Here is a 14311-nt window from a genome sequence, read left to right on the forward strand (position 1 = left end):
ATAAATGCATGGAACTAAAAATAACATGGAAGACAGTAATGGACAACAGCTACTGATGAATGGTTCATCCTTTTGTACCATCGCCATTTCTCTTGCTAGTGCTCAGTTCCCCATCATCGTGTGCAAATCACTCTGGGTTATGGCTGTTACATGATCATCATTATTCACAAAATATCAATGTTGGGTGTTTGCAAATCAGTATCAGCAATAATAATGAAGCCTTTGAAAGAACATAACATCGACGAGAAAATAATGGACCTTCAGTGTTGCCACTATAACTAACTTTTCCAACATTTACACTAATCTTTTTCTGAACATGTCCCATGACAACTCCAGCGCAAAAACTTTCCAAACATGGGGTGTGTCATTGGGGAGATGTATTTCAATATTTTTGAAGGAACAAAGGCAGGAGTATCTACTACTGATGTAAGTAAGTGTGAACTAACGTCTTTTATCCAGTTCATGCATCTGTGGTGTCAACTAGAGAGCCCAAGCTGTTTTTTGACTTTTTAAATTGCTAAAAATAATACGTCGAATTATGCAACTGAATTTTCCATTAATAATGTAGAGTTACATTTGAACTACAATAATAACTAACAAATATAAGTATTTATATTAAGGAAAGCAACATATTTACATTTAAGGTTCTTCTGATGTTTCTTTTTATTAGTACTCAAATAATTTTACTTCTTCCGTTTGTTACTTTGAAACTCTTTTATTTTTACACCTGCTATGCCAATGTTAAATATCATTACAAAATGATACACTAGTGTACAAAAGTCGTATTTACAGCCGAGCGATCTCAGCAGTTGTTAACACTTTATTTTCTTTCAATTTTATAACACTTTCTTTTTTGCGAAGTTCACTACAATAAAGGGAGGGGGGGGGATTCTGTGGTATGTTAAATGTAGAATGACCGGTAAGAATCAGTTTGCATCTTGGTTATCACTGGTATAACCAACAGGTAACAAAAAGCATTACAGTTTGTAGACAATAACTTGTGGGATATGTAACGTTAATTTTTGCTGTATTTGTAGATTAATGAATGTAATATTTACACGTATTGTCATGTTGCTCTTTAAGCCATTCTGTATGTTCGTCATTTTACATTAATATTAAAAACAGAGTTTGTTATTAGTTATCGATGTTTCGATATCGACGATGAAATCGAACTCAGCGTCAATGATCTGGCAACACCGCATGTGCCTACTTTCGTTAGTCGGCGAGGTGGTGTCCAGCCACAGCCGCCGCCAGCGCTCGCTTCGTGGCGCTGCTGCAGCTGCCCGCGCTAGGCGGCAAGACCGACTTCCGGCCCTTCAGGCTAGGCGGCGAGTGCCCGGCCGGCGGCCGCCGCCATTACCGCCGCCAGCAACGCCACACAGCGGCCGTAGGCCGGCGCGACTGCGCCTGCGCCGCTGCCTATGCCGGGCACGATGAGCGAGCCCTGCGCACCCGGGTCGCGAATAGCGCCGCCGCCGCCGAGTGAGCTGAGGCCGTCCCCGGCGTTGCACAGGTTGGTCTGGCAGGAGCGGAAGTACGTCTTGAACGAGTCGTCCTCTACTACCGTGTCCTTCAAGCTGGGCTCCTCCGCGCAGCCGCGGAAGAACGAGTTCACTTCACCTGCAACACGTCGTCATGTATAAGGGCTCGTCCTCCACTTTGTTTTTATTACACATCGTCAAATTCCAAAGGACTGCTCTTTACTAGTGTAGCGCAGACGCAATTCACAGTTAAAGGAATATACAGAGTGATTCCGTGACGATGTTACAAACTTTCAGGGAAGATGGAGAAGAGTAAATGAGTCAGTCAGGTAAGGGACACTGGTTGTAAGCGAAAATGTTTCTGATACCTCTGACAGTGGAATACATGTACCAGCACTATTATTGCTAAGATGGTACAGTTGTTGCTAAAATTGTACGGTAGGCAACTTTCAGAAGTGATAGTCTGGACCAAAACAAGAAAAAAAGTATAGTAAGCAAGGGGTCTAAAGTGCATACCTACTGAGCTATGAGCACATGTGCGGTACAAGAGATGTGTTTCACAGTGACAGAGATGAATAAGTGCTCATAGTTCGGAAGACATACGTTTTAGAGCCCATATTTACTGGACATTTAGTTCTTGTTTTCGTTCATACTATTCTATCACTTGAGCCTTGTCCCGCAGTTACTTAGGGTCAGCCATTGTTAATCGGATTTGGCATGTTAATGTTTAAGGGGTGGCCATATTCCCTTCCTGCCGCCACCCCGTAAACCCCCCCCCCCCCCTGGATGGAATTAGTGTACCCCAACTGTCTGCATCGAGTGGAATCCATGGAATAGCGGGATGTGTAAAACCGCCTAAAAACCACATCCAGGCTGGCCGGCACATCGGCCCCCGTCGTTAATCCGCCGGCCGCGCCTACCCGAGTCCAGGAAGCAGCGCGTTAGTGCTCTCGGCTACCCTGGCAGCTTGTTTTCATTCACACTAACTCCTTCAAAAATATGGAAACGAAAGAGGTTGCAGGAGAAGGATGTGTTCCACAGTATCAAAGGTGAACAAGTGCTTATTCCCCTTTAGGTATGTATTTTAAAGCCCATGTTTACTAGACAACTTTTCCCCTGTTTTGGTCAATATTGCCATCGCTGAAAGACGTCCAACCTACCACCATAGCAAGAACAGTTCAATCTCAGGAAGAGAAGTATCAGTACCAGAACGATTGTTACTTATCCTCAAATTGACACAGGGAGCAACAGAGCTTTATAGGTATGAGCAGCCCATAGTGGCTCGCCTTTCATGTATTTTTTTTTTTTTTATTTTGTAACTAAAGCCTTTCTGGCTTGATATTTATATTATATGTGATATGCCAATTTGAATATTTAATTTCTGATGAAGGCACTCATAGAAGTTTTGAAACCTGGAAAAAGACTAAAAATTGTGACCGAAGGCTTATTTAGTTTAACTTTATATTGACTGATGTTTTTCTAGAAGGTAATACCTTAAGGGTTGTGGTCTAATTTCATAATCGGTTATTGAAGCAATGTCAATTGCAACACCTACCAACATACTTTTTTTTTTAACTTAACCAGAAATTAAACCGAGTGAGGTGGCGCAGTGGTTAGCACACTGGACTCGCATTCGGGAGGACGACGGTTCAATCCTGTCTCCGGCCATCCTGATTTAGGTTTTCCGTGATTTCCCTAAATCGCTTCAGGCAAATGCCGGGATGGTTCCTTTGAAAGGGCACGGCCGATTTCCTTCCCCATCCTTCCCTCACCCGAGCTTGCGCTCCGTCTCTAATGACCTCGTTGTCGACGGGACGTTAAACACTAATCTCCTCCTCCTCCCCCAGAAATTAAGAACAAGTGAATTCCATTTCTTTAAAACTAAGACATATTTATGAGAACAGAACAGTATTGTTGGTTGCTTGCTGATACTATTGATACCATATAATCCCTCCGAAATTGCTTTTTATGATTTCTGTGAAAATTTCATGCAAGTATTTCGAATGCTGAAACCAATTTAATTGATCATCCCATATTTTGCTAACATGAATTGAGAATTAGTAGCAACTAAAGACAATAGAAGATAATAGGTTTCTTGAAAACCAACTCGTTTGGCTATTTCCAAAATTGAATCACATATGAACAAGAGAGCGTATCATATAATATTCAGATTCAATTAAAAGACTGTTGTAAAAGCAACATTTATTCAGCAGATGCTAGAGAACTGAAGACCATGTTTTTATGCATACAGCTGTAACCCAAATGCATCAGCAGAATTAATGTTACTAAAAGGTAAATCAGAATACTAAATCTTCCAAAGCTTCAGAAGTATTATGGACTTGAAGAATCTAAGAGCAGTTTCGGAATTATCGAAAATTCGTATACTACAGAACATTTTATGTATAAATTCTAAGTATTTTTAAATTTCTCTGATTTTACTTTGCTACCTACATTCAGTTTTGAAAGTTGCAGCAACTGAAATGGCAGTTACCGTCCTATGTCTAGGCTGCAGTTACCACCACAACGTAAATGGCTGCACTCGGAGTGGTGGTGTGACCAGGAAGCATTGACAGCCAACGAATGACATCGCACTGTTTTCAGCAATGATTTGAAGTTCTTCACTACACCGTATGAGCAACGTTGGCGGGTATGGCTGCGACCAGTGTATGTATCCCGTTCTTCCAATGTATTGGAGAGTTACAGCAGAGTTACTCCTGGCATCATGTTGTGAGGGGCCGTCAGGTATGGCTTCAGCTCGCGGCTCGTAGTGAATGAAGGAACTCAGACGGCAAAGCGGTATGTCACAGACATCTTGGGTCCTCGTGTGTCACCTCACAAACGACAGCACCGTGGTGCCAATTTTCAACAGGATAATGCTAGTCCACACATCTACGAACTGTCTGTGTGATGCTGAGGTACTCCATCGCCAGTAAGATCAAAGATCTGCCCCAGTAGAACATGTGGGAACCATCGCAAACATCAACTCTGTTCCAGCGCAAGTATCAAGGATACCAGGGAACAGTCTACAACAATTGTGGGCCAGTTTGCATCAGGAGGGGATGCTATGGCTCTACGACACCCTTCCTGACCGAATCAGTGCGTTCATCCAGGCCAGAGGGGATGCAACGTCATACTGATAAGTGGCCTCTTACTGGCAAGTTCTTTGCAATTTTGACTCGATTTTGTACTCACCGAAATTACATCACACACCCTCTCAAACCCTGTAGTTTCAATTTAATGTTATCCATATTTTGCAGCTGAGAACCTGACAGTACTCAGCACACAGGAACATCGAATAAAAACGCCTTCAGTCACGACGTTTTCGTGTTTTATTAAATTACACAATGCGTTTCGGACGCTGCGAATCCATCTTCAGGCGTAAATCGTCTAATACATAATTTAATTTAGCTCTTGAGTGGGGTGAAATACATTCTGCAAACAAACAAGGAAGAACATTTTTAACGTTTTGAGGTCAGCATACGTTGGTTCGTTCATACCGTTGTCGCACATCATGTCATGCGACGTGCACTGAAGATGGACCCACAGGGTCCAAAATGCATCATTTAATTGATTAAAAGACGAAAAAATTGTGGTTCAAAATGGTTCAAATGGCTCTGAGCACTATGGGACTTAACATCTATGGTCATCAGTCCCCTAGAACTTAGAACTACTTAAACCTAACTAACCTAAGGACATCACACACATCCATGCCCGGGGCAGGATTCGAACCTGCGACCATAGCAGTCGCGCGGCAAAATTGTGGCAGAAGGCGTTTTTATTCAACCTTCCTGCAGTTTCGTTTCTTTTCCTCTTCCGTTTCTGGAGCTTCACTTTTTTGTCTACTATTTTGTCTTGTATTTTATGGCAAAGAGGCCAAACCTTTTTAATGTATTGTCTGTCTCTTTTCTTGTGAAGCACAGCTAAACTGCTAACAACAAATACTGTAGTTCTACATCTACATCTATACCTACATAGATATTCCGCAAGTCGCCGTAAGGTGCGTGGCGGGGGGTACCTTGTACCCTCTGTTTGTCATTTCCATTTCTGTTCCACTCGCAAAAAGAGCGAGGGAAAAACGACTGTCTGTACGCCTCTGTATGAGCCCTAATTTCTCGTATCTTATCTTCTTGGTTCTTACGCGCGATGGATGTTGGCGGGAGCAGAATCGTTCCGCCGTCAGCGTCAAATGTCGGGTCTCTAAATTGTCTTCATAGTGTTTCCCGAAAAGAACGCCACCTTCCCTCTAGGGATTCTCATCTGAGTTCCAAAACCATCCCCGTAACACTTACGTCTTGTTCGAACCTACCAGTAACAAATCTAGCAGCTCTCCTCTGAATTGCTTCGATGTCTTCCTTCAATGCGACCTGGAACGGAGCCCAAACACTCGAGCAGTACACAAGAGTATGTCGTCCTATACGTGGTCTCCTTTACAGGTGAACCACTCTTTCCTAAAATTCTCCCAATAAACAGAAGTCAACCATTTGCCTTTCCTATCACAGTCCTCAAATGCTTATTCCACCACATATCGCTTTGCAACGTTACGCCCAGATATTTAAACGACTTGTCTGTGTCAAGCTGGACACTAGTAATAGTGTGTTCGAATATTACAGGTTTGTTCTTCCTACTCATCCGCATTAACTTACATTTTTCGACATTTAGGGCTAGCTGCCATTCATCACACCCACAGGAAATTTTGTCTAAGTCGTCTTGTATCTTCCTACAGTCACTGAACTTGGACACGTTACCGCACACCATGGCATCATCAGCAAACAACCGCAGGTTGCTGCCCACCTGTCCGCCAAATCATTCATGTATATACAGAACAACAGATTTTTGTTAACTATTGGTTTGACCTGTGTAATTTTCCAGCTTTTAGGTACGGGTCTTTCGCCCAGCGAGAGGCTGTATAATTTTGTTAAGTATGGAGGTATTATATCAGCATACTCTGAAATGAGCTATCTACAAAATGTGACCACGGAGGAAACAATTCGACACTTAGTGGAAGACTGTCCAAACCGAGCGTACATGGGACCCTTCAACGATTTCCCTGCAGTAACAGAAGAGGTATTTAAATATATCCGCTGGTTAGATATTTATTTGTAACTAAGTTTGATTCATAATACACTGAGGTGACAAAAGTCATGTGATAGCGATATACACACATAGAGATGGCGGTAGTAGGACGTACACATATTAGAAAAGGGCAGTGCTTCGGCGGAGTTGTCATTTGTACTCAGATGATTCATGTGAAAAGGTTTCGGACGTGTGATTATGGCCGTAGTACGGAAATTAACAGACTTCGAACGCGGAATGGCAGTTGGAGCTAGACGTATTGTACAGGGTTATTACAAATGATTGAAGCGATTTCACAGCTCTACAATAACTTTATTATTAGAGATATTTTCACAATGCTTTGCACACACATGCAAAAACTCAAAAAGTTTTTTTAGGCATTCACAAATGTTCGATATGTGCCCCTTTAGTGATTCAGCAGACATCAAGCCGATAATCAAGTTCCTCCCACACTCGGCGCAGCATGTCCCCATCAATGAGTTCGAAAGCATCGTTGATGCGATCTCGCAGTTCTGGCACGTTTCTTGGTGGAGGAGGTTTAAACACTGAATCTTTCACATAATCCCACAGAAAGAAATCGCATGGGGTTAAGTCGGGAGAGCGTGGAGGCCATGACATGAATTGCTGATCATGATATCCACCCCCACCGATCCATCGGTTTTCCAATCTCCTGTTTAAGAAATGCCGAACATCATGATGGAAGTGCGGTGGAGGACCATCCTGTTGAAAGATGAAGTCGGCGCTGTCGATCTCCAGTTGTGGCGTGAGCCAATTTTCCACGGGCTACGCGTGAAACTTGCCCGCACGCGTTCAACCGTTTCTTCGCTCACTGCAGGCCGACCCGTTGATTTCCCCTTACAGAGGCATCCAGAAGCTTTAAACTGCGCATACCATCGCCGAATGGAGTTAGCAGTTGGTGGATCTTTGTTGAACTTCGTCCTGAAGTGTCGTTGCACTGTTATGACTGACTGATGTGAGTGCATTTCAAGCACGACATACGCTTTCTCGGCTCCTGTTGCCATTTTGTCTCACTGCGCTCTCGAGCGCTCTGACGACAGAAACCTGAAGTGCGGCTTCAGCCGAACAAAACTTTATGAGTTTTTCTACGTATCTGTAGTGTGTCGTGACCATATGTCAATGAATGGAGCTACAGTGAATTTATGAAATCGCTTCAATCATTTGTAATAGCCCTGTACATACTATTTCGGAAATCGTTAGAGAATTCAATACTCCGAGTGTCAAGAGTGTGCAGAGAATACCAAATTCCAGGCATTCTCTCTCACCATGGACAACGCAGTGGCCAATGGCCTTCACTTAACGACGGGCGTTTGCGAAAAGTTGTCAGTGATAACAGACAATCAACACTGCGTGGAATAACCACAGAAATCAATGCGGAACGTGCGATGAAGGTAACCGTTAGGAAAATGCAGCGAAATTTGGCGTTAGTGGGCCATGGCATCAGACACCGACGCGAGTGCCTTTGCTAACAGGACGAGAGCGCCTGCAGCGCCTCTACTAGGCTCCTGACCATGCCACTAGGACCCTACACGACTGCAGAACCGTGGCCTGATCAGGTGAGTCCCGATTTCAGTTCGTAGCAGCTGATGGTGGGATTCGGGTGTGGCGCACACCCCACGAAGCCATGGGTCCAAGTTGTTGACAAGGCACTGTGCAAGCTGGTGGTGGCTCCATAATAGTGTGGGCTGTGTTTAAATGGAATGGACTGGGTCCTCTGGACCAACTGAAACGATCAGTGAGTGGAAATGGTTATGTTCAGCTGCTTGGAGACCATTTGCAGCCATTCATTGACGTCATGTCCTCAAATAACTATGGAATTTTTTATAAATGACAATGCGCCATCTCAACAGGGTACCATTGTTCGCAGTTGGTTTGAAGAAGGCTCTGGGCAATTCGAGAAAAGGCTTTGGTCACCCAGATTACCCGACATGAGTCCCACATAACATTTACACGACATACTCGAGAGATTAGTTCGTGGACAAAATCATGCACAGGCAACATTTTCCATTTTCGTAATTATGGACGGCTATAGAGGCAGCATGGTTCAATATTTCTGCAGGGGTCTTCCAACGACTTGTTGAGTCAATGTCACATGGAGTTGCTACACTACATTAGGCAAAAGGAGATCCGACACGGTATTAGGAGGTATTCTATGACTTTAGTCACCTCAATGTATGTACATGTACATAAGAACTATGTTGGAATTATGGCATCAACGTTATATATATATATATATATATATATATATATATATATATATATATATATATATATATATATATACAGGGCTATTAGAAATGATTGAAGCGATTTCATAAATTCACTGTAGCTCCATTCGTTGACATATGGTCACGACACACTACAGATACGTAGAAAAACTCATAAAGTTTTGTTCGGCTGAAGCCGCACTTCAGGTTTCTGCCATCAGAGCGCTCGAGAGCGCAGTGAGACAAAATGGCGACAGGAGCCGAGAAAGCGTACGTTGTGCTTGAAATGCACTCACATCAGTCAGTGCAAAGACACTTCTGGACGAAGTTCAACAAAGATCCACCAACTGCTAACTCCATTCGGCGATGGTATGCGCAGTTTAAAGCTTCTGGATGCCTCTGTAAGGGGAAAGCAACGGGTCGGCCTGCACTGAGCGAAGAAACGTTTGAACGCGTGCGGGCAAGTTTCACGCGTAGCCCGCGGAAAATTGGCTCATGCCACAACTGGAGACCGACAGCGCCGACTCCATCTTTCAACAGGATGGTGCTCCACCGCACTTCCATCATGATGTTCGGCATTTCTTAAACAGGAGATTGGAAAACCGATGGATCGGTCGTGGTGGAGATCATGATCAGCAATTCATGTCATGGCCTCCACGCTCTCCCGACTTAACCCCATGCGATTTCTTTCTGTGGGGTTACGTGAAAGATTCAGTGTTTAAACCTCCTCTACCAAGAAATGTGCCAGAACTGCGAGATCGCATCAACGATGCTTTCGAACTCATTGATGGGACATGCTGCGCCGAGTGTGGGAGGAACTGGATTATCGGCTTGATGTCTGCCGAATCACTAAAGGGGCACATATCAAACATTTGTGAATGCCTAAAAAAACTTTTTGAGTTTTTGTATGTGTGTGCAAAGCATTGTGAAAATATCTCAAATAATAAAGTTATTGTAGAGCTGTGAAATCGCTTCAATCATTTGTAATAACCCTGTATATATATATATATATATATATATATATATATATATATATATAGTTTACGATGTTGACCGAACGATAAATAAATCAATGAAAACAGCACAGTGAGAGCTGTACTCACCGGTGGAGCGGATCTCCTGCCGCTGGATGGTGCAGTACTTCTGCTCGGTCTTGCAGGTGACCTTGGGACTGCCTGACGTGACCATGTCTGGGCTGTCCACACACGCCTTGCTTTTGTCTCCCGCGGAGTACACGCACGAGTAACAGATGAGTCCTGCAATGGAGATCTCTGGTCAGTCTCAAACGTCATGAAGAAACTTTTAAGTTCAAAAACAAATCAACAACCGTCCACAACCATGACACTTGACAAGCTTATATTGTCATCAGGGCCTAGGGCAAATACACTGAAGCGCCAAAGAAACTGGTATAGACATGCGAATTCAAATTCAAAGCCAGAACACTGCGCTGCGGTCGGCAACGCCCATATAAGACAAAAAGTGTCTGGCGCATTTATTAGATCGGTTACTGCTGCTACAATGGCAGGTTATCGTGATTTAAGTGAGTTTGAACGTGGTGTTACAGTAGGCGCACGAGCAATGGGACACAGCATCATCTCCGAGGTAGCGATGAAGTGGGATTTTAACGTATGACCATTTCACGAGTGTACCGTGAATATCAGGAATCCGGTAAAACATCAAATCTCCGATATCACTGCGGCCGGAAAAAGATCCTGCAAGAACGGGACCAACGACGAATGAAGAGAATCGTTCAACGTGACAGAAGTGCAACCCTTTCTCCGGCCGCGGTGGCCGTGCGGTTCTGGCGCTGCAGTCCGGAACCGCGGGACTGTTACGGTCGCAGGTTCGAACCCTGCCTCGGGCATGGGTGCGTGTGATGTCCTTAGGTTAGTTAGGTTTAAGTAGTTCTAAGTTCTAGGGGACTTATGACCTAAGATGTTGAGTCCCATAGTCCTCAGAGCCATTTGAACCATTTTGCAACCCTTTCGCAACTTGCAGCAGATTTCAATGCTCCGCCATCAACAAGTGTCAGCGTGTGAACCACTCAACGAAACATCATCGACATGGGCTTTCGGAGCCGAAGGCCCACTCGTATACCCTTGATTACTGCACGACACAAAGCTTGACGCCTCGCCTGGGCCCATCAATACCAACATTGGACTGTTGATGACTGGAAACATGTTGCTTGGTCGGACGAGTCTGGTTTCAAATTATATCGAGCAGATGGACGTACACGAGTTTGGAGACAACCTCATGAATCCATGGTTCCTGCATGTTAGCAGGGGAATGTTCAAGCTGGTGGAGGCTCTGTAATGGTGTGGAGCGTGTGCTGTGGGAGTGATATTGGAACCCTGATACGTCTAGATAGGACTCTGATAGGTGACACTTACGTAAGCATCCTGTCTGATCACCTGCATCCATTCTTGTCCTTTGCGCATTTCGACAGACTTGGGCAATTCCAGGAGGACAATGCGACACCCTACAAGTCCAGAATTGCTAAAGAATGGCTCCAGGAACACTCTTATGACATTAAGCACTTCCGCTTGCCACCAAACTCCCCAGACATGAACATTATTGAGCATATCTTGGATGCTTTCCAACGTACTATTCAGAAGAGATCTCCATCCCCTCGTACTCTTACGGGTTTATGGATAGCCCTGCAGGATTCGAGGTGTCAGTTCTCTCCAGTACTATTTCAGACATTACACTAGTCCACGTCACGTCTTGATGCGGCATTTCTGCGTGCTCGCGGGTAGCCTACACGATATTAGGTAGGTGTACCAGTTTCTATCGCTCTTCAGTGATTTTCAAACTGACAAGGAACCCCTTGAGTGCGTGGTTGCAAGTTCTGCCTTTGCTAAGGTTCATTTGAAGCTTTTGTGTTAACAGGTATCACAGGAGAAATATTAGTTCCTAATGACTCACAATGTGAATTAGGACGGTGACAGAAACTGAGTGTCCGAGAGGTGTAAAGATCAACCTTGTATGGGGTGTATGTATTACATTTCACAAAATGGACATCGTCAATAATCAAGAAATGTTCAAAACAAAGCATTAACTTGTACAATGAACACAGAATGAGAAACAGTAAGCCGCGCGGTCTTGGGCGCCTAGCCGTGGTTCGCACGGCTCCCCCGCCCCCCCCCCCCCTCCCCCGGTCGGATGTTCGAGTCCTCCCTCGGGCGGGCATGGGTGTGTGTGTTGTCCTTAGCGTAAGTTAGTTTAAGTAGTATGTATGCCTAGGCACCGATGACATCAGCAGTCTGGTCCCATAAGAACTTACCACAAAATAAGTAGTGAACCACAGTGATCACAAAGGTTCGCAACATCAAGATCGAAGGCGAACGTCTTGGGAACTGCGAAACGTGTAGGACGCTCAGCTAGGTGTCCAATCTTAAACAACCACATAGGATCATACTGATGTAACGGGGCGATGAGAACTGATGAAATGTGATGGCATGCAACTGAATGCGAAACAGTCTGTCGTGGACCTTATCGTGAAACTGGTTGCCCTTAAGGTGTAGCTGTAGCTAGTGCGATAAACAAACATGCAGAGGCTGAATTTGTCTAGTGGTTCTAGTTGGTATGAATTGAAATGTCACACACTTTTCAGCATGTATAGTTTGCTCTAAAGAGGTATGATTTTGACATCTTGGGTTGTCGGGTGTTCTGCCGGATATCAGCGTCGTACTTGCACGATATTTCGGTCACGTAGCTCGAGACCTTCATCAGGTGCGACCTGACACTGCTCCTCGAGTGTTTTTTTTTTTTTTTTCACTTTTCATTCTCTGCCCTGAGGGGACAGAGCGGGCTGTTTTAGGGCTTGCTATTTGCCCTTTTCAGCCATGGGTTTGTACATTTTATTTTTTAAACAATTTTTACATTTGTCTTGATACATAGTGCAAGTTTTCTTTTGGTCGTTAACAATTACAAGATAATTAGATATTTTAACTTTTACAATGGTATTTTAACAATTACAATGATATTTTAGCAGTTTTAGTGGTAGCTTAACAATTACAATGAGATTTTTTCAACTACAATTATATTTTAGCATTTTCAGTGGTATTTTAACAATTTTATTAATATTACATTACAGTTTCGTTTTGCTTTATTTTCGTTTTGCTTTATTTTATTTTTCATGCATTTGTTCTTTGTCGCTATTAGATTATAATTACAGATTTCTTATAATATGGGTAACTACTTATTTTGCTATACATATGCATTTGTTTTATATTTCTTATTTAGTGTACAGAGCGAGGGAGGGGGAGTAGAGGGAGTTGGGTTAGGTGTATTTTGGTGGTTCTTCTTGGGCCATGTTCTTGTGTGTTTAGTGGTGTTTGTGTTTTATGCTTGAGTCCTCTCGTCTAGGTGTGCGGGGATGGTGGTGTTTGCTGTTAGTGGTGATAGTATTGGGGTGAGATCGGGGTACGTCTTAGCTGTGTTGTGGGCGATTGTGTGGGTGGGTGCTATGTATTTGAATCTGGGTTTCCTTTTTGTTCTGTGGTTGACTGTGATTAGGTCCTCCATGTCCGGTCTTTTGTTTAGGATATGATTTCCGTATCTGGCTCTCATCTTGGCTAACCTGGTTTGTAGTGGTTCCATTCTGGTTGTCTCATATACTTCATTACTTGTCATCAGATACGGCAGCCTTGCAATACTTCGTATTAGTCTGCGTTCTGTGCTGTACAGTCTTTTCGCAATCGGCGCAGGTATGCCTCCCAGGGGGGCTGCAGCATACTCTAGAACTGGACGAATGAAGGTTTTGTAGGTATGTAGTGCCGTTTGAATGTTGCAGCCATGGAAGCGTCCTTGCACTTGTCGTATTAGGTTTTGTCTGAGTCGGGTTTTGTTGAGGAGGTACGTCAGGTGGGTTTTCCAGTTGAGATGTTTGTCCAGGTATACTCCGAGGTATCTAGCTGTGTCGTTTAGTCGTAGGGGGCTGTTCCAGAGGGTTAGTCGGATGTCATGTTCGTTCTGTTGTTTCTTTTTTGTTAAGTGTCTGTGTCTGAAGAGGACTGTCTCTGTCTTGGTTGGGTTAGGTCGTATCCTCCATTTTGCCATCCAGGTTTCTAGGCGGTGGAGGTATGTGGTCGTTTTTCGTTGCAGTGTCGTTGTGCGTAGTTCCGTGCACCAGTAGGCCGTATCGTCTGCATATAGTCCCATTTCTTCGTGGGGAGTCGTTACGGTAGGTATGTCGGCAGTGTAAAGTGTGTACAGTAGTGGGGACAAGATGCCACCTTGGGGGACGCCAGCTTGTGGGGTAAAGGCTTCTGACACCTGATTGGCGACGTGAACCCTGCAGGTCCGGTTGGTGATGTATGATTGGACAATCCTGACTACTTTGGATGGGATGCCGATGCTGATTAGTTTGAACAGCAGGCCCTGGTGCCATAGTTTGTCGAAGGCCCGTTCTATGTCCAGGAACACTGCGAGTGTACAGTGTCCCTGGTTGAACCCTTTGGTGATGCTGTCTGTCAGTTTAAGGAGGGGGTCATTGGTCGAGTGGTTGTGTCTGAATCCTGCTTGTGTGAG

At 44.2% G+C, this 14311-nt stretch overlaps 1 protein-coding gene across 1 annotated transcript in view; it reads right to left on the reverse strand.

Moving 5' to 3' along the window:
• Positions 1-307: 307 nt before the first annotated feature.
• Positions 308-14311, reverse strand: part of LOC126163364 (uncharacterized) — a 78943-nt gene continuing 64939 nt past the window's right edge. Inside the window, exons 2-3 of the mRNA XM_049920171.1 lie at positions 9883-10035; positions 308-1620 (exon numbers count right to left, since the gene is read on the reverse strand). Coding sequence (XP_049776128.1) covers positions 1322-1620; positions 9883-10035 — 452 coding nt within the window. The 3' untranslated portion in view covers positions 308-1321. The remainder of the gene's footprint in view (positions 1621-9882; positions 10036-14311) is intronic.

Source organism: Schistocerca cancellata, chromosome 1, assembly GCF_023864275.1.
Source record: "Schistocerca cancellata isolate TAMUIC-IGC-003103 chromosome 1, iqSchCanc2.1, whole genome shotgun sequence".
In the NCBI taxonomy this organism is placed as follows: Eukaryota; Metazoa; Arthropoda; class Insecta; order Orthoptera; family Acrididae; genus Schistocerca; species Schistocerca cancellata.